This window comes from Nannospalax galili, unplaced genomic scaffold, assembly GCF_000622305.1.
Source record: "Nannospalax galili isolate Female #2095 unplaced genomic scaffold, S.galili_v1.0 scaffold89, whole genome shotgun sequence".
NCBI classification, from domain to species: Eukaryota; Metazoa; Chordata; class Mammalia; order Rodentia; family Spalacidae; genus Nannospalax; species Nannospalax galili.
This window is the reverse complement of record NW_008359211.1, coordinates 562,333-580,567: the sequence shown is the minus strand read 5'-3', so window position 1 is coordinate 580,567 and position 18,235 is coordinate 562,333. Positions and strand designations below refer to the sequence as shown.

The 18,235-nt window shown below is 50.2% G+C and overlaps 1 protein-coding gene across 1 annotated transcript; it reads right to left on the bottom strand.

Annotated features, from left to right (window-relative positions):
- Nucleotides 1-2,583: 2,583 nt before the first annotated feature.
- On the bottom strand, nucleotides 2,584-14,897 carry Rhod (ras homolog family member D). The gene is made up of 5 exons (XM_008822871.2): nucleotides 14,743-14,897; nucleotides 7,924-8,011; nucleotides 7,154-7,263; nucleotides 3,502-3,636; nucleotides 2,584-3,149 (listed from the first exon to the last, which is right to left on the bottom strand). The coding sequence occupies exons 1-5, from the start codon at nucleotides 14,872-14,874 to the stop codon at nucleotides 2,982-2,984; spliced, it is 633 nt and encodes a 210-aa protein (XP_008821093.1). The 5' UTR covers nucleotides 14,875-14,897; the 3' UTR covers nucleotides 2,584-2,981.
- Between the last annotated feature and the right edge of the window lie 3,338 nt (nucleotides 14,898-18,235).

The window sequence follows — 18,235 nt, the reverse complement described above, 5'->3', positions numbered from 1 at the left end:
CCAAACCAGGTAAAGACACAACCAAAAAAGAAAACTATAGACCCATATCCTTAATGAACATAGATGCAAAAATTCTCAACAAAATACTTGTAAACTGTATGCAGACACATCAGAAAGATCATTCACCATGATAAAGTAGGCTTTATCCCAGAGATGCAGGGATGGTTCAATATATACAAGTCAATAAACGTCATTAAATCACATAAATGGACTTAAAGACGAAAACCACATTGTCATCTCAATAGATGGAGAAAAGGCTTTTGACAAAATTCAACATGCATTTATGTTCAAAGTCCTAGTATACAACAAATCCACAGCCAACATCATTCCAAATGGAGAAAAACTGGAAGCATTCCCATTAAAATCAGGAACCAGACAAGGATGTCCACTATCTCCATTCCTTTTCAACATAGTCCTTGAAACTTTTGGTAGATCAATAAGACAGGAGAAGGATATTAAAGGGGTACTAGTTGGAAAATAAGAAGTCAAACTATCACTTTTTGCAGATGATAGGATACTATACCTAAGAGATCCCCAAAGTTCCACCAGAAAAATCCTGGAACTGATCAACACTTTCAGTATAGTGGCAGGTTATAAAATCAATCTACAAAAATCAGTAGCCTTTCTATATACCAACAACAAGCAATTGGAGAAAGAATGCAGGGAAATGTTCCCATTCACAATTTTGGGAAAAAAATTAAAATATCTTGGAATAAATCTGACCAAAGACACCAAAGATCTCTACAATGAAAATTTTAAATTATTGAAGAAAGAGATTGAGGAAGACACCAGGAGATGGAAGAACTTCCTATGTTCATGGATTAGAAGAATTAATATTGTTAAAATGACCATCCTACCAAAAGCAATATATAGATTCAATGCAATCCCAATCAAAATCCCCATGACATACTTCACAGAATTAGAAAAATGCATCCTTAAATTCATATGGAGGCACAAAAGACCCCAGATAGCCAAGCAACCCTGAGCACAAAGAGCAACACTGGGGGGATTGCTATACCAGATCTCAAAGTATACTACAGAGCTATAGTCATAAAAACAGCATGCTACCGGCACAAAAACACATAGATCAATGGAACATCACTGAAGATCCAAACCTGAGTACAAGCAATTTCAGCCACCTGATATTTGACAAAGTTGCCAAGAACACACAATGGAGGAAAGACAGCATCTTCAACAAATGGTGCTGGCAAACTCTCCAACATAGAAGAATATAACTAGATACTTATCTTTCATCTTGCACAAAAGTCAACTCCAAAAGGATCAAAGACCTCAATGTGAAACTGGAAACCCTGAAACTATTAGAAGAAAATATTGGCAGTAACTTAGAAGATAGAGGTGTAGGAAAGGATTTTCTAAATAGGACAGAAGTTGCTCAGGAATTAAGGTCAGCAATCAATAAGTGGGACCTCGTTAAACTAAAAAGCTTCCGTACAGCAAAAGAAACAATCAAAACGTGAAGAGAAAACCCACAGAATGGGAAAAAATGTTCACCAGTGACACATCTGACAGAGGTTTAACATCTAGAATATATAAAGAACTCAAAAAACAAAGAATCAAGAAACCAAATGACCCAATTAAAAGATGGGCTAAAAGCCGGGCATGGTGGCACATACCTTTAATCCCAGCACTCGGGAGGTAGAGGCAGGCGGATCTCTGTGAGTTCAAGGCCAGCCTGGTCTACATAGTGAGTTCCAGGACAGCTGGGGCTACAGGGAGACCCTGTCTCAAAAAGACCAAAATAAATAAACAAACAAACAAATAAATAAATAAATTTGGGTTGCTAGGCTTATGTGGCTAGCACCTTTACCCCTGAGCTATCTTCCCAGTATGATGAACAAATTCTTTAAAGAAAACCTTGGGGCTAGAGAGATGGCTCAGCAGTTAAGAACATGTACTGCTCTTGCAGGGGACCCAAATTCAGTTCCTCGTACCCATGTTGGGTAGCTTACAACTACCTGTAACTCCAGTTCTAGGGAGATCTGATGCCTTTGGCCTCTGCTGGCACTCAGGTGCCCATATCCACACATACATACGTATAGTTAAAAAGGAAATAAATCTTTAAAAAAGTAAATAAAATCTCTAAGCTGGGCATGGTGGTACACAGCTTTAATTCCAGTACTGGGGAGCAGAGGTAGGTGGATTTCTGTGAGTCTGGGGCCAGCCTGGTCTATATAGTGAGTTCTAGGCCAGCCAAGGCTACATAGTGAGACCCTGAATAAAAGAAAATCTGGTGTGTGTGTTTGTGTGTGTGTGTGTCTTACTGGTTCTGTTTTTACTGGAGAAGCTTAGTAACACACTGATAAATGAGTATGCACCTTCTATGCCAAGCACCTGCTAACTTCTTGCATGACTCTTAGTCATTCCCAGAGCTCCATGATGTAGTCTCCGATCGGCCCTATCTTACAGATAGGAGGCTGAAGCACAGGCCATTCCCAAGGTCCTAGAAGTGATAAAGTCAGGTTTGGATCCAAGCAGTTCTAGCCCAGAGCCTTTGTGAGTGGGCCCTTCCCCACCTTGGGACATATGGGAAGATGCTTTGAAGCAAGAGGCAGGACACACATAACAAGTGTTGTCAATTTTAGTTGTTACACTTACCAATGGGATGAGTGGGGGAAAGGGGAGGGGAAGGGTGTAGGTTCTGAAAGGATGGTCCCAACAACTCCAGGTCCCCTGGGAATAGCCACAAGGTGGCACCAAACCAGGTTGCACAGCCCCCTCAGGATGCCTGTCCAGCATAGGGCACTAGGTGTCTATTAATGGCTCCAGGGCTGGAGACCTGGGAACCCCCTTCCTCAGTCCAGGGTTCCCAGGCCCCAGGGCCAGCCTCTGTGGAGCCCATCTGTGGGTTTTGCCCAGCCTGGCCTGGAGACTGGGTCCAGCCCAGCCAACAGAGTAGAAGGTCAGCTCCTAGGTTTTTCTCCAGCTGGTGAAAGTGGGAGGCAGGTTGGGTCCCAAGTCAGTCAGGTCACCACACAAAAATTCCGGGTAATCCGCCTCCAGAAGTTGCGCCTACGACTGCTGAGTGCCACCTTCGCTGCCTCTTGGAAGACGGCTTGGACGTTGTCCTGGAGCCGCGCTGAGCACTCAAGGTAGGCCACTGCACCCACGGACCTTGCCATATCCTGGCCCTGCCAGGGAGAAGGGAATGGGACTACCATCAGCTGGGGGTGGGGTGGGAGGTGCAGGGTGGGCCTCACATTTGGCCTCTCCACGGCCCTCTTGACCGTGCTAAGAGTCTTGGGGACAACAGTAGAAAGTGGGGCTTTACTAGGGCTCACAAACTGAATACTGGGGCCTCAGGGGCCCCATTTGTGCTATGTATGTTCCCTGATCTTCCTCCTAGGGTATTCTGGGTACTGTTTCCAAATGCTGGCACTTTCTGACCCCTGACATTCTCTAAGACCCCTGTGTGTGCTACATACCGCACAGTAGAGAAGGTCCCCTCCCCTAAGTCCTGTCACCCTGGGGATGGCTTCCTACCATGTGGTAGGTCACGGGCTCCAGCCCGTTCCTCCGCAGCTTGTTCACCAGCACCTTGTCTTTGCGAAGGTCAGTCTTGCAGCCCACGACGATAATGGGTACTCGCTTGCAGAAGTGTGTCACCTCTGGGTACCACTGCAGGGGGCAGGTAGGATGTAAGCCACTGGGAGCTTCTACTCTGCTGGTAGGACTCCAACATGGACAGTGAGCAGAGCTAACACTTAGAGAGTTAAGTACTCCTGCTAGGCTCTCATTTAAGAGTTTACATGTGGGCGCTGGAGAGATGGCTCAGCAGTCAAGAGCACTGACTGCTCTTGCAGAGGACCCAGGTTCGGGTCCTAGCACGTACATGGCAGCTAACAATCATCCTTAACTCCAGTTCCAGGGGAATCTGAAGCCCTCTTCTGACCTCCTCGGCATTGCACCACACGGGTGCACTTACATACATGCAGGCAATACACTCATACACATAAAATAAAAAATTTTTAAATACATTTAAAAAAAAAAAAAAAGACTTTACACGTGGGACTGGAGAGATGGCTGCTCTTCCAGAGGACCCAGGTTTGATTCCCAGCACCCACACAGTGGCTAACAACCATCTGTAACTCCAGTTCCAGGGAATTTGAAACCCTCTTCTGAGCTCCACAGGCATTGCACATGTATGCATTTATATACATGCAAATACTCATATACATTAAATAAAAATAAGTTGGGGCAGGCAGGGCATGGTGAACACCTTTAATCCCAGCACTTAGGAGGTAGAGGCAGGCAGATCTCTGTGAGTTCAAGGCCAGCCTGGTCTACGTAGTGAGTTCCAAGACAGCTGGGGCTACAGGGAGACCCTGTCTCAAAAAAAAAAAAAAAAAAAAAAAAAAAGTTGGGCCTGGAAAGATGGCTCAGTGGTTAAGAGCCATCAGGTTTGGTTCCCAGTACCCACAGAGGCTAACAACTATCTGTAACTCCAGTACCAGGGGATCTGATGCCCTCATCTGAGCTCCACAGACTCTGCACAACACAGGTGCACTTATATACGTGCAGGCAAAATACCCATACACATAAAATAAATAAAAAGAATTTACAAGCCCTGCTGGGGATGTTGTTCAGTTGGTAGAGTGTTTGTTTAGCATAAGAACTTCTGTTAGATCCCCAGCACTGCATAAATCAGGCCTCAAATCCCAGCACCTGGGAAATGGACGAGGAGACTCAGAAGTTCAAGGTCATCCTGAACTACATAGGGAGTTCAAGGCCTGAGACAGTCTCAAGAAAAAGAGTATGTGTGTAATTTTCATGTCTGAGCAGCAGGTTCTATAGCTGAATCCACTATACACGGGGTCAGTAAGGTACAGAGGGACTATATACCTCAGCCTTGGTCACACAACTGGAAACAGCAGGATTTGAGTCCAGGGGTGTAGTCCAGAGCCCTGCTTCTTCCCTCAAGCTCTGCAAGGTAAGCGCCTCTATGGCTGTTTCCCAAACTGGGCCAAATATGCATTTATTTAAAACAGGAGGCTGGATGGTTCAGTGGTTAAGAGCGCTTATTGCTCTTCCAGAGGACCCAGGTTCAGTTCCTAGCACATACATGACAGCTAACAATCATCCTTAACTTCAGTTATGGGGTATCCACCCTCTTCAGGCCTCTGTGGGCACTGTCAGCATATGGTACATTTACATATATGTAGGTAAAAAGACTCATACACATGAAATAAATAAGCTCCCCAAATGGTTGCCTCAACACGGGAGAAGGGCCCTCCTGTGTCATGTGCAGTGGAACTGGAGGCCACCAAGGCTGTGTTATTTCAGCCTGGATCATACATCTGGGGTACCAGGGATACAGGGTGGACTTTTCATCTTTAGGAATGCATGGCTGTTTTAGAGGAACTATTCAGGAAAAGCTGCTAGAAGTCTCTGGCTCCTGGAACCAAACAAGGCCCAGGGAGAGTTTCCCTACACCCCCACCCACCTACCAAGTCTGTCCTAGGGAAGGGGTTACGGGTGGCACCACTGAACCCAGTGGTGAGATCTCAGCTGGGCTGAGCCTGCAGGAATCTTGACACCAGGATCATCCCTCCTTCAGGGCAGTCGGCACTAGACCCAGATCATCTGGCTCTCCTGGTTCTCCCCAGCCCGTCCCTCCTCTCCCAGGGTTAGGCCTCCTCTCCACTACCTGCTCTGACTCCCTGGGTGGCCTCCTCAGGTCTCTGGCTATACCCTACCTAACTGACTGGCAGCTTCTCAATGATTTCTCTGCAGACTCCAGCTTCCATAGGCCTGCAGCTCCACCCTCTCCCAGGCTGCTATTCTTCCTGGGGAAGTGGTAACTCTGCCTTCTGGTTGCTCTAGCACTGTCTTCTCTTTCATCTGCCTGCAGTCCATCAGCAAATCCTGGTGCTCTTCCTTCCAGGAAGATTCAGAATCCACCCGCTGTTGCCACCCCACTTCCAGCACCCTATCCCCAGGCACCACTCTCCCTCCCCATGCCTAATGCCCACAACAGGGTCTGGTCCAGAGATGTGCTCAACAGTAGCTCTGTCTTGGAGAGAAGTTCCAACCCCAGAGTTGCCACTTTGGTATAAAGTGACTCAATCCAAGAATCTTGACTATACGGTTGTCAGGGGATTAAATGAATAAATAAATGCACTCAAGTGCCAGAACAGTGCTGGTTATGTGGCAAGTTCTTGTTTTGAATTATGTGTATGAGTGTTTATATCTGTCTGTGGGTATGTGGACATGAGTACAGTTGCCTGCAGAGGCCAGAAGAGGGCATCAGGTCCCCTGGCACTGGTATAAGCAGTTATAAGCTGCCTGGTATGGGTGCTGGGAACCAAACTCAGGTCCTCTGCAAGAGCAGTATGTCCTCTTAACCACTCAGCCATGTCTCCAGTCCCAACGGTAGGTTCCTAAGAAACACTGCTGTTGCTGCCATCTTTATTGCTGTGCTCGCTAGTGCTGTCTCGAGTGTACCCAGAGGGATCTTGCAGTGTGTTGCTGGCATGAAGGTCCTGGCAAACGGTGAGTGAGGGGTTGTCATGGCTGGGGTAGAAGATCTCAAGGGACCACCTCCTGGACCCCTTTGTGTAGCCTTGGGAACCCCTCATGGTTCTGGGGCATCCTGAGAGGCCACTGATCACCATCAGTGGAAGACCTAGGGTGGGGCGCTTAGAACTGCTAGAACTGGACTTTACTGTTTACATGACCTCCAGCAGGCCCAGGCTGGAAAGACAACAGCATTCTCAGCAGTCACAGGGGAAAGAGCCCGTGTTCTGCCAGGCGTGGTGGTGCATGCCTTTAATCCCAGCACTTGGGAGGCAGAGGCAGGTGGATCTCTGTGAGATCAAGGCTAGCCTGGTCTACATAGTGAGTTCCAGGACAGCTGGGGCTACAGGAAGACCCTCTCAAAAAAATAAAGAGCCCCTATTCTGAGCCTATAGTTGGAGGGCAGGCAAGGAGCCATTGGAATGGGAACTCTGCCATTACATTCCTTGGTGATTCTGGGCAAGTTGCTACTCCTCTCTGGGCCTCACTTTTCCCATGTGTATGCCAAAGGCACCAGACTCATCTCATCTAGGGCTTGCCAAGCTTTGAAAGATGACAGGGTCGAGGGTGGAAAGCAGGCTGGCTGTGAAAGCTGGGCCTCCCTGGCCTTGGCACCTACCCGGTTACAGACGTTGTCAAAGCTGTTTGGACTGGTTACATCGAAGCAGAGGAGCAGCACACCAGCATCAGGGTAGAAGAGCGGCCGAAGGCGGTCATAGTCATCTTGCCCTGGGCAGAACAGGGGAGTCACCACCTCTAGTCCTCCTGCCTGCTCTCAGCATCTCACCAACACCAGGGAGTCCACCTCCGCACACAGGGGCTCCTGAAGGGTAGGACCCAGTTTTTTGCTTCATGTGGACATCCCCTTGGGGAAACGCTTACCTGGCCTGCCGGTGGGATGTGCCAGCCCTGCCCTGAAGAGACCATTGCTGATCAGGAAGGAGTAGGGGCGAGGCAGAGGCCAGGGCTAGGGCAGCCTGGAAGAGCTGAGGCCTATTCCTCAGGAGGCTGTTTTGCCCTTGGCTTGTAGCATGAAGAGGAAGGGCAGATGAGACTCAGCCCATCAAAGGTAAGAGGGCTGCTGGGACTCCCTGAGTTTAGTTTGGAGCTAATCCTTGTATGGGCAAGCCAGGATGCTGGAGGGCAGAGGCCAAGGTCAGGAGATCTTAGAGAAGCTAAATTCAAGATATGAAGCTTGGGGGACCAGGACCTGCCTACCCTTTGCTGGCCTCTAGACTCAGAGGCTGCCCTGGGTGGGGGATGTAGGCAATCCAAGTGCAAAGGCCAGGAGGGGTCAGGCTCCTGGGGCCCATCCCTGGTTCAGAAGGCACCTAGAGCTCCCAAGTACCTCCTCCTTCCTGCTCACCCCCTCCCAAGCCCCACACCTACCTGCTGTATCCCAGATTTGGAGGTGCACAGGTTTACCCTTCATTTGCAGACTGACATGGTACCGCTCAAACACCGTGGGGCTGTAGCTCTGAAGGAAGGGAAGAGGGCTGAGGAAGCTTCTGAGAGATGTGTGGCAAGCCAGACCCCCAGAAATGCCTGCACACCGCCCCTCAGTGGTGTAGTTGTTTCTGGTACAGCTCCCAGTGGTCTCCCCTCCTCCCTGGCCTTATTCTCCTTGATTATTAAAGGGGAAGATTAAGCCCCTATGGTAGCGGTAGAGTGTTGCTATCTGGAGTCAATTAAACAATTCAGGTACAGCCCCTGTCACACGGCCTGGCACAAACCAAGCACTCCATACATGCCAGCTATTGGAATTAGCATTGACTCCCTTTCATTTCTGGGCCTTCATGCAGGCTCTTCTTCCTGGAGCGACATTAACCTATATCAGCTCCTTCCCTTGTTCTTTCATATAATTCATATATTTACTCAGCAAACAGCACCTTCTCCAGGCCCAGTTCTATGCCCAAGGAACACGCATTAAACAAGACTTAGTCTGCCTTGTGGCACTCAGGATCCCAGCTTCTGGGGCTCTGGGGTCTCTTCTTTACCTCTCAATGTATCATTTTGTTGTTTTGAGACAGGCTCTCATAAAGCTGAAACTGGTCTTGAATTCCTGATCCTTCTGTCTCCACCTCCTACATTTTGGGATTTAAGACACGCACCACCCAATACACCTGACATTTTTTTTTTTTTTTGAGGTGGGGGGTTGTTAGCCTAAACTAGCTTTGAACTTGGGGCTAGAAAGACAGCTCAGTGGTTAAGAACACTGTTCTTGCAGAAGACCCGGATTTGAATCCCAGCACCCACATGGCAGCTAACAACTGTCTATAACTCCAGTTCCAGGGTATCCGACAGCCTCTTCTGTCCTCCTCGGGCATTGCACAACATAGGTGCACGTATCTACATGCAGGCATAACACTCATACACATAAAATAAAAATAATCAATAAAATATTTTTAAAAAACTAGCTTTGAACTCACAGCAATCCTCTTGCCTCAGCCTCCTAAATCCTGGGATTGCAGGCATGCACCACCAGGTCTGGCTCTCTTTTCCTTCCTTCCTTCCTTCCTTCCTTCCTTCCACACATGTAGACCATCCGGGGGATGGGATATCCTCAGACTGGCATCCTCCCTCCCTTCCTTCCCTCTTTTTTTTTTGTAGCCCAGTCTGCCCTAGACCTCACAATCCTCCTGCCTCTACCTCCCAAGTACTAGAATTAGAGGCACATACCACCATGGCTGGTTCCTCTCAACCCCTTGAAATCCAAACAGACCCTTGTCACATGCTACCTGTCTCAAGCGGCCTTTCCTGACCCCCCTCCCAGATCCCTGTTCTGGCCTCTGTGGAGTGGGTCACTCAAAGCTCCACAATGGTTGGGGAGTGGGGAACCTGATAGGTTTGAGAGGCAGATGAAAAGGCAGGAACCTTTGTCAAATGGGGCCTGAGCTATGTCTGGAGTCTTTTGCTGAGCGATCTGGACCTCTGGCTTCTTTTTTGAGACAGAGTCTCATATAGCCAAGGATCATCTTGAATTTCTGATCCTCCTGCTTCCACCTCCCACATGCTGGGAATACAGACAGCTACCACCACACCCAGTTTATAGTGTTGGGGATTGAACTCAGGGCTTGATGCCTGCTAAGTGAGCACTCTACCACTACCAACTGAGCTCCATTCCTAGCCCGTTTTTTTTTTTTTTTGTCTTTTTGAGACAGGGTCTCCCTGTAGCCCTAGGTGGCCTGCACCAGGTTGGCCTTAAACTCAGAGATCCGCCTGCCTCTGCCTCCTGAGTGCTGGGATTAAAGGTGTGCACCACCACGTCCAGCCCCTAGCTGTGTTTATTTATTCAGGCACACTATTGCCACAGTGTGCACATGGAGGTCAGAGGACAACTCGGGCGAGTCGATTCTTTTCTACCATGTGGATCCTGGGAACCAAACTCAGGTCATCAGTCTTGGTACAAGTGCTCTTACCTGCTGAGCCATCTCATCCCAGGTTTTAAATTTATTTTTATTATTTATTTATTTATTTATTTATTTAAGTTTTGTCTTTTTGAGCCAGGGTCTTCCTGTAGCCCCAGCTGTCCTGGAACTCACTATGTAGACCAGGCTGGCCTTGAACTCACAGAGATCCGCCTGCCTCTGCCTCCCGAGTGCTGGGATTAAAGGTGTGTGCCACCACACCTGGCAACTGTTTTTTAAGACAAATTCTTATACTCCAGGTTGTCCTGGAACTTACTATGTAGCCCAGGCTGGCTTCAAATTTGCTGCAATTTTCCTGTCTCAGTCTTCTTTTTGTTTTTTGTTTTTAATTTTTTTATTTTTTTGTCTTTTTGAGACAGAGTCTCCCTGTAGCTCCAGCTGGCCTGAACTTGCTATGTAGACCAGGCTACCCTTGAACTCACGGAGATCCACCTGCCTCTGCTTCCCGAGTGCTGGGATTAAAGGCATGTGCCACCGTGATTGGCTTTTTAAAAAAATATATTTTATTTATTATTTTTTATCTTATGTGTATGAGTGTATTGTCTGCATGTACATGAGTGCACCTGTATCATGCAATGACGCGGAGGTCAGAAGAGGGCTTTGGATTCCCCTGGAACTGGAGTAAAGGATGGTTTGTAGCCGCCATGTGAGTGCTGGGAATCAAACATGGATCCTCTGCAAGAGCACAGTGCTCTTAACCACTGAGCCATCTCTCCAGCCCCTTGTTTTGTTTTTATGTGTTTGTTTTGTGTGTGTGTTTGTAAGTGCACCCGTGTGTGCAATGCCCGTGGAGGTCGAAGAGGATATCAGATCTCCTGGAACTGGAGTCACAGATGGTTGTCAGCCACCATGTGGGTGCTGGGAACCAAACTTAGGCCCCTGCAAGAGCACAGTGCTCTTAACCACTGTGCCATCTCTCCAGCCCCTGCCTCAACCTTCTGAGTGCTGGGATAACAGGTGTGGGTCACCATACCAGGCTCAACTTCCTGTGTTTTGGGTCCCTTAGGCTCCATCACTTCCCCAGGGCTGGCCGGTAGAGTCATAGTGTGGGGGACCACTGTCTTCTTTTCTTATGTCAGGCGGAACCACCACCTACCTGTGACTCATGTGACTCAGGAGGACTTCATGTCTGCCTACCCAGAGGCCAAACTGCCTGCCAGTCCTCTGAGTCAGGCCCTGGTCAGCTGGGAGGGGCAGTACTAGCAGTGGGTTAGTAAGTCCTCCAGGGACTAGGAGGCGAAGGGGTAGAGGGCAGAGTGGGAAGCTGGGGAAAATGGAGACCTCAGAATAGGACAGGAACAAACAACGGCCCCAACCACCTCCCTATCTGTCTTGCCTGCCTAGGTCACTCTCTTCCCTTGGGTCCTTTTCCTACTGGGAAAATGGGGAGAAGACAGCATAACCTGGGAGCAAGCTAGGAGGTCAGATGGGCCTGGCTTAGTACCTGACTGACACCCACTAGCTATGTGGCCTTGGGCCAGCACTGGTTAAAGGGGAACAGTGTCACCTCAGGATGTAAAAGGAGGACCAGGTTCAGCATGAATGGTCACTGCTTACCTGGTTGTCAAGACAGTATGCACACCAGCCCCATCCATGCCTCTGGGTACCCCCTTCCCCACCCCTACCTGCAGCCTCTGGCCTCTGCCCTAAAGCAGGGAACTGTCTGTCATTGTGAGACACTGACACCAGTACATGAGACCCCAGTATGGCCACCACATAGCTACTGAGGAGATCTTCAGATGTGAGCCACAGAGCAGTCTGCCACAAAGTTCTTGGGAGATCAGACCAGTGCTTTGCAAATGCCAGTGAGGATGGTCCCAGTCCACTGCTCTCTAAGGCTCATCTCTCTGACCCCTACAACCTCAGAATGTCAAGAGTAATCCTCAAGAGGCTCTGAGATATGACTTGCCTAGGGCCATGCAGTAGCTTTGCCAGCTAGTGACAGAGCTAGTAGTATCTGGCTTCAGAGGCCAGGCCCTTTTCCCAACTATCTGCCTCTTGTGAGGTCACTAGCTCCTGGAACCAGGTATGAGATAGAAGGGGGCTGCTGGGTTGCTTACTTCACTGAGAAGTGTCACCTCCCCTCCCTTTACTCTGGAATGGATTCTAGAGACTCTTTCCAAATCTTTTGTGGTGTTCTTTGACCCCTCTATCCCCTACCTCCAACCCCAGGCAGGGCCACCCTCTGTGGGACTAATAAGTGCCTAATCTTATCTGTTAAGTTGCTTTAGACCAGAGAAGGCTAGGATAGAAATAACTCAGCGCCAGGCCTGCCCTTGTGGGGCTCACAGACAGGGACCATTACAGGATGAGGACAGGGCTTGAGAAAGTGTCAGGGTTCTCTAGGTAGGATACCTATGGGAATCTGAGTGCAGTTCAAGAAGGCTCTGCTAGTTCTGCAGGCTGGGTGCTCCTTGCCACCTCCTAGCCCCATTTATAGGTCACTAGGAATGGCTGTGTTCTCAAAGCCAGCTTGGACTTCTTAGAGACTGGCATCCCTCTCTGTCCCAGGAGCTCCTCCATTTCACTCTTTTTGCCTTGAACTTGAAGTTGGGCTACAGCCATTGAGGGTCACAGAGGCTTCTCCAAATTCCCAGCATGCTCTCTGCCCTTTGCTGCAAGCAGGAAGCCTGGGAGATAAGACCTCAAGTCTCTGAGCTGCTGGCTTCCCAGGCTTCCAGGGCTGCCTGGAGGAGGAGGCTGGGTCCAGCAGACAGAGTAGTGGTGGTTTCAGATATCAGAATGCCCTGATGGGGGCAGGGTGACCAGTTCCAGACCAATACTGCCACCACCATTCTCTCACAAGACCCTGTCTTTCTGCTTTCTGGCCTGTTTCCTATCGGTAAAATGAAGCTTTTTCTGCTCTTGAACCTTTTACTCAAAAGGGGCTGCTAGCCAGGCACAGTGGCACATGCCTGGAAGATGGAGGCAGGAAGATTAGGAGTCCAAAGTCATCCTCAGCTACACAGCAAATCTGAGGCCAGCCTGGGCTACATGAGACCTTGTCTCAAAAAAATCCAAAAAATAATGAATAAATAAAGAAGTCTCTATGCCTGTAATCCCAGCACTCAGGCAACAGAAGCAGGAGGATCACAGGTTTGAGGCCAATCTGGACTATCTGGGAAGACCTTGTCTCACAAAAACTAACTTCAAAGCTAACCGAACTAACTGAACGAACGAACGGACGGATGGACGGACGGACGGACTGACTGACTGACTGACTGACTGACTGACTGACTGACTAACTAAAAAGAGGCCTCTTTTGTGCCAGGGAAGAACCCAGACAAAGAGAGTCCATCCCCTTGATGGCCACTCTACCCTCCTGTTTCCCCAGTGTGTCTGAAATATATGTAGTTCATGGACTTAAGGTGACTATTTCCATATTAAATTGGCATGTCTCTTGCCATCAACATCTAAAACAACCATTTAGAATGATATGGGACAGTGGTGTTGAGTCCTCCCCTCTGTCTCATACGTGCCCTGCCCTGTCCCCTGGCTGCCACAATGGTTGGGTTCCTATGGGGCAGCATCTGGGGCCCTGAAAATATACACCCCCAATTTAAAAAAATTGTGTAACTGGTAACTGAGGTGACATCACCTTTGCAAACCACAAAACCAAAGGTTCTGAGCAGGGTATGGTGGCATACATATAATCCTTGGAGCCAGAGGCTGTAGGATTGAGCATTCAAGGCCAGCCTGGGCTGCATAGTAAGACCTTGTCTCAAAAATAAAAGTCCAAAAACCATAAAAGACAGTTGCTCACTCTGCAGGGGTGGCCAAGCAAGGCCCAGCACTGTGTGCCAGGCTGAGCTCTCCCGCCTCCTCCATCAGACTGCCCAGCCTTGCATGACCCCAGAGGCTGGAAGGATGCAGGGACAGGAAAGGGAGAGAACTGCTAGAGGCAAACCCATGGGTCCCCAGGACTCCCATTCCTCATGTGACCAAGAGGCACAGAAGGAGGGTCCAGCCACTGTCCTGCACGCGTTGGTACCTGCTGAGTGGCCTGGACAGCCAGTGAGATATCCCAGCGGTCTCAGCAGTGACAGGCTCAGAAATCCAGGCTGCACCAGGCACTGCACTGAGCTGTGGGTGAGCCTTCTTGTGAACTCCACCTCTCCACCCCTAATACTCTTCAGCTCCATGAGGCTGCAGGGAAAAACTGAGGCTTGGAGTAAGGAAGTTATAAGAATGAATGGGCTCTTCAGAGGGGGAACCTACCTGCCACAATCTTCCCATCTAAGCTGGAGCCCAGGATGTGTACCATAGTGGCTTGGGCTGGAGAAGAGCCAGAGTCTCCCAAGGGACACGGCTTGTCAACTTTCAGCGCGAACTTGGGTGCATGCTTCGAGCTGAGCACTTAACCTAACCTCTGTCCACTTGCTCTTTTATTAACTCAGGTGGGCACTATTATTAGTCCTATTATGCAATTATGGAAACATCTACAGGAGAGGGTAAGGGACGTGTCCAAAGGCCCACAGCTGTAAGAGGCAAAGGCATGATTTGAATCCTGCCAGTCTGGCTCCAAAGTCCTCACAATCTTTTGGATAGGAGCTGCTGTCCCTGTGACACCCCTGCCTGGTAGATGCCAAGGGTCCCCCTAGACAGATAACATTACTTGGGGACTCGCTTGTACTGACTAAGCCATTAAAACTCTGCTCTCGACCCCAGGCCCTGCTGGGGAAGCCCTTGGGAGGCCAGGGATGGGCACTTTCCTGGCAGACCCGCACAGTGGGGTGTCCTTGCGCAGGGGCAGAGCAAAGCCCGGGGTGCGGGCACTCACCTCTGGGAAGGCCCCGTCGGCGAAGACCATCATCAACGACGTCTTCCCGCAGCCCCCGTCGCCCACCAAGACCACCTTGACCGAGAGCCCACCGGGCGGCGCCTCCGGACCCGCAGCCTGGGCCGCCTTCATCCCGGGCCGGCGGGCGAAGTGCGGCGCAGGGCCCGGCGCGGGGCTGGCCTGGCGGGACAGGAATGTGGAAGGGGCGGGGCGGCAGGAGGAAGTGGGAGCGGGGCGGCCGGGGCGGGAGGCGGCCCAGGGGGCGGGGGACACCGAGTTCAGGTGAGAGACCTTGGCCAGGATGGGGGCGTGGTGGACAGGCACAGATGGCTGCTGGGGCCTTTCCCTGGTGTCCCATTTAGCCATATGAAACACTTATGCAGCACCTACTGTGTGCAGTCACTGAGGCCACAGTGGGGACCTATATCTCAGGAGGGCACCCTTGTCTCCAGGGAGAAAAGAAAGAGAAACAGATGGAGGGAGGGACAAGGGAGCACTTGGCCCACCCACCATGGGAGGGAGGTTGAATGAATGAATGGATAGATGGATGAATGGATGTATGTATGAATGGATGGATGGGTGGATGGAGGGAGGGAGGAAGGAAGGGAGGGAGGGAGGGAGGGAGGAATAGATGAGTATGTGTTTCTGTGGCTTGGGACCTAGCAATCTTCCTCCAGGAGTTGAAGACCAGGTAAGAAGAGAGTGGGGGTGAGTGCATGCCTTAGTGGGTTAAGGTTGGCCCTGCAGGCCCTCCTCAGCCCACTCCAGGAAGCTTCCATGCAGGTGGGTGACCATGGATCTCACCCAGGCAGGCAGTGATCTAGGGAAAACTATGGAAACTTCCATCTATCAAGTGCTCAGAGCAGGCTCTGGCATACGGTGGCTGTCATGGGTGGGTCTTCGTATAATATTTAACCAAGGCAAGATGGTCCCCAGTTTCCAAGGCACTGAGGACCCTGCGCTGTTGGTGAAGAAGGCCCTGCCCGTGGCGAAGGCCCTGCTGTGAGAAGACCTAGAATGGAAGACAGGCAGGTCATCAGTAGGAGGAGCTACCTGAGGCAGGGGGGGACAGGACAAAGGAAGAGGGGTTCCGCACCCAGATGAGGAGGTAGCCTTCTGACAGGAGAGGCCAGCATCTTGAAGAAAAAGTGTGACAATCAGATAGGGAAAGGAAGGGAGTGTTCCAAAGGAGAGTGAGTGGAGTCCCTGCCCCCACCTTCCCAGTGACAGGACAGAGGGCGGGGCTTGGCCAAGGAGCTGGTAAATGGATGGCAGAGCACTTGGGATGCCTGAAATACATTCCATGTTGAACTGGAAATTTACTGTCCTCTTAACTCTCCCCACCCCTTTTAGTGGTCAGAATTTAAATATTTTTTAAAATGGGCATAAGGCCAGGCATGGTAATATATGCCTTTAATCCCAGCACTCGGGAGGCAGAGGCAGGTGTATCTCTGTGAGTTCGAGGCCAGTCTGGTCTACATAGCGAGTTCCAGGCCAGTCACAGCTGCATAGTGAGACCCTGTCTCTAAATAAATAAATATGGGCATAAGTAGTCTGGGGATATTTATGCTCAGTTGGTACAGAGCTTACCTAGCACTCATGAAGCCCTGGGTTCTGTCGCCAGTACTGCATGAACTGGCTGGCGGTATGCCTATAATTTCATACCTGGGGATAAGGGAGGTGGGGAGAAGATGATCACAAATTCAAGATCAACCTTGGCTACATAGCAAGTTTAAGGCCAGCCTGGGCTAGAGACCCTGTCTCAAAAACCACAGAAGTATCTCTCAGATCTTGGGCTGGGAGTTTATGTGGAAACTGAGTGAACTGGGATGGAAGTCCTTACATTTCACCTCCCACCCCTACACTGGTCATGACATCATCGCCCATGGAATTCAAAGCCAGGCAGAAGAAAAGCACCTTCAGCCCTGCTTGACCCTCACTGTGTCCCAAGGAGGCAGCCTCAGTTCCCCTTAGGGCCAGAGGTCAGCTGCATGAAGGGAGCTTCCTGCAGATGGCTCCATCTTTTGGGTGCCCCTTCTTCCCCGAAACTGCCACAGGCCTGGGCAGGACTTGGCACTGGGCTGGGTGTGTAGCTGAGCAGGGCTCCTGTCCCTCCCCAAGGAGTGGTGAGGAGGGGCTGTGTTCCTCTCAATCAGCTGTCAGCTTCATCATCTGTTGCTGTCATCAGGCCAGCTTGGGAGGCAGGTGGAGTGGGACTGACTGAGGGTGGAGGGAGCTGAGAGTCAGGCAGAGGCGGTTGGCCTTGGTTGCTATAGGGATAATCACTCTAATGACACACTTGACAACTGTCACGCTTTACAATTTCTCTGTAAACCTCCTAATAATAACAACACCTCCTGACGGGTTGCAGTCCCTGTACAAGCCCTGTCCATCAGGAGGTGGGAATTGTTAGCTCCATTTTACAGAAGGGGGAAACTGAAGCCCAAGAGAGTCCCTAGTTTCTGATCTAAGCTCTAATGATAGTAAGAGGACAGTATAATGGGGGCCCAGGTATGACCCTAAAGCTCTTCCCCAACATTTCACTTTATCTACGTTACTGTACTCAGCTCTCAGACTGTGAGGCAGGCTTGAGCAGTCTGCTTCCCATTTTGCAAACTTGAAATCTGAACCCCAGAGAGAAGAGCTGCTTGTATTAAGCCAGTAAGACCCAGAGCCAGGACTTGGTCTCCTCATGTCCAGCCCAGCCTAGCACCCTATGCTCAGGCTTCCGCAAGAGGCAGGTCAGTCAGTCACTGACCCATGGCCCTCTGCCCTGGCTGGCAGGAATTTCCCCAAATCTGACATTTCTGGACTCTGGACCACACTGTTTTCCTGGAGTTTATTTTTGGAGTGGGGAGGTGGCCCAGGCCACACAGTCTGCCTGACCAGCATGCTGTTTTGCTGTTTACTGTGGCTGCTGATGACTTCCTGCCTGTGGGTGACTCAGCCCCCTCCAGGCCCCATGAATCCCGAGCCTGGAACCTTTATGAGCCCCATGTACCATGTGACTGTCCTGCAGACTTCAAAACAGCAGAGGGGGAGGGGCCAGCACCCTTCTGTAGTGCTGTTCTTCTTGGGGATGCAGGTGGCCAAACAGCATCTATTGGTCCCCAGCTGGGCCATCACCACCTCAGGAGCAGGAACCAGAGTTGACCCCTTTCTGTACCCCAGACTATCTCAGGCTGGCGCCAGCTGTGGTTCCAGATATGTCTAATTAACAGCCTGGCGGGACAATCACAGGAAGGGAAGGAAAAGGACAGAGTGAGGAAGAGAAGGAAAGAGGGAAGGAGAGGAGGGAGGGAGGAAAAGATGGAAGGAAGGGAGGAAGGAAGAAAGGAAGAGAGGGAAGAAAGGGTATTAAAAGAATCCAGCTGAAGAGATGAAGGAGCAGATGCCTGCAAGAATAAATAGGTACAACATGTGGCCAGAGGTGGGAGGGGGGTCTGCAGAGAAGTCGCTACTCTCCAGCCGCAACTTGCTCCAAGGATCGCGG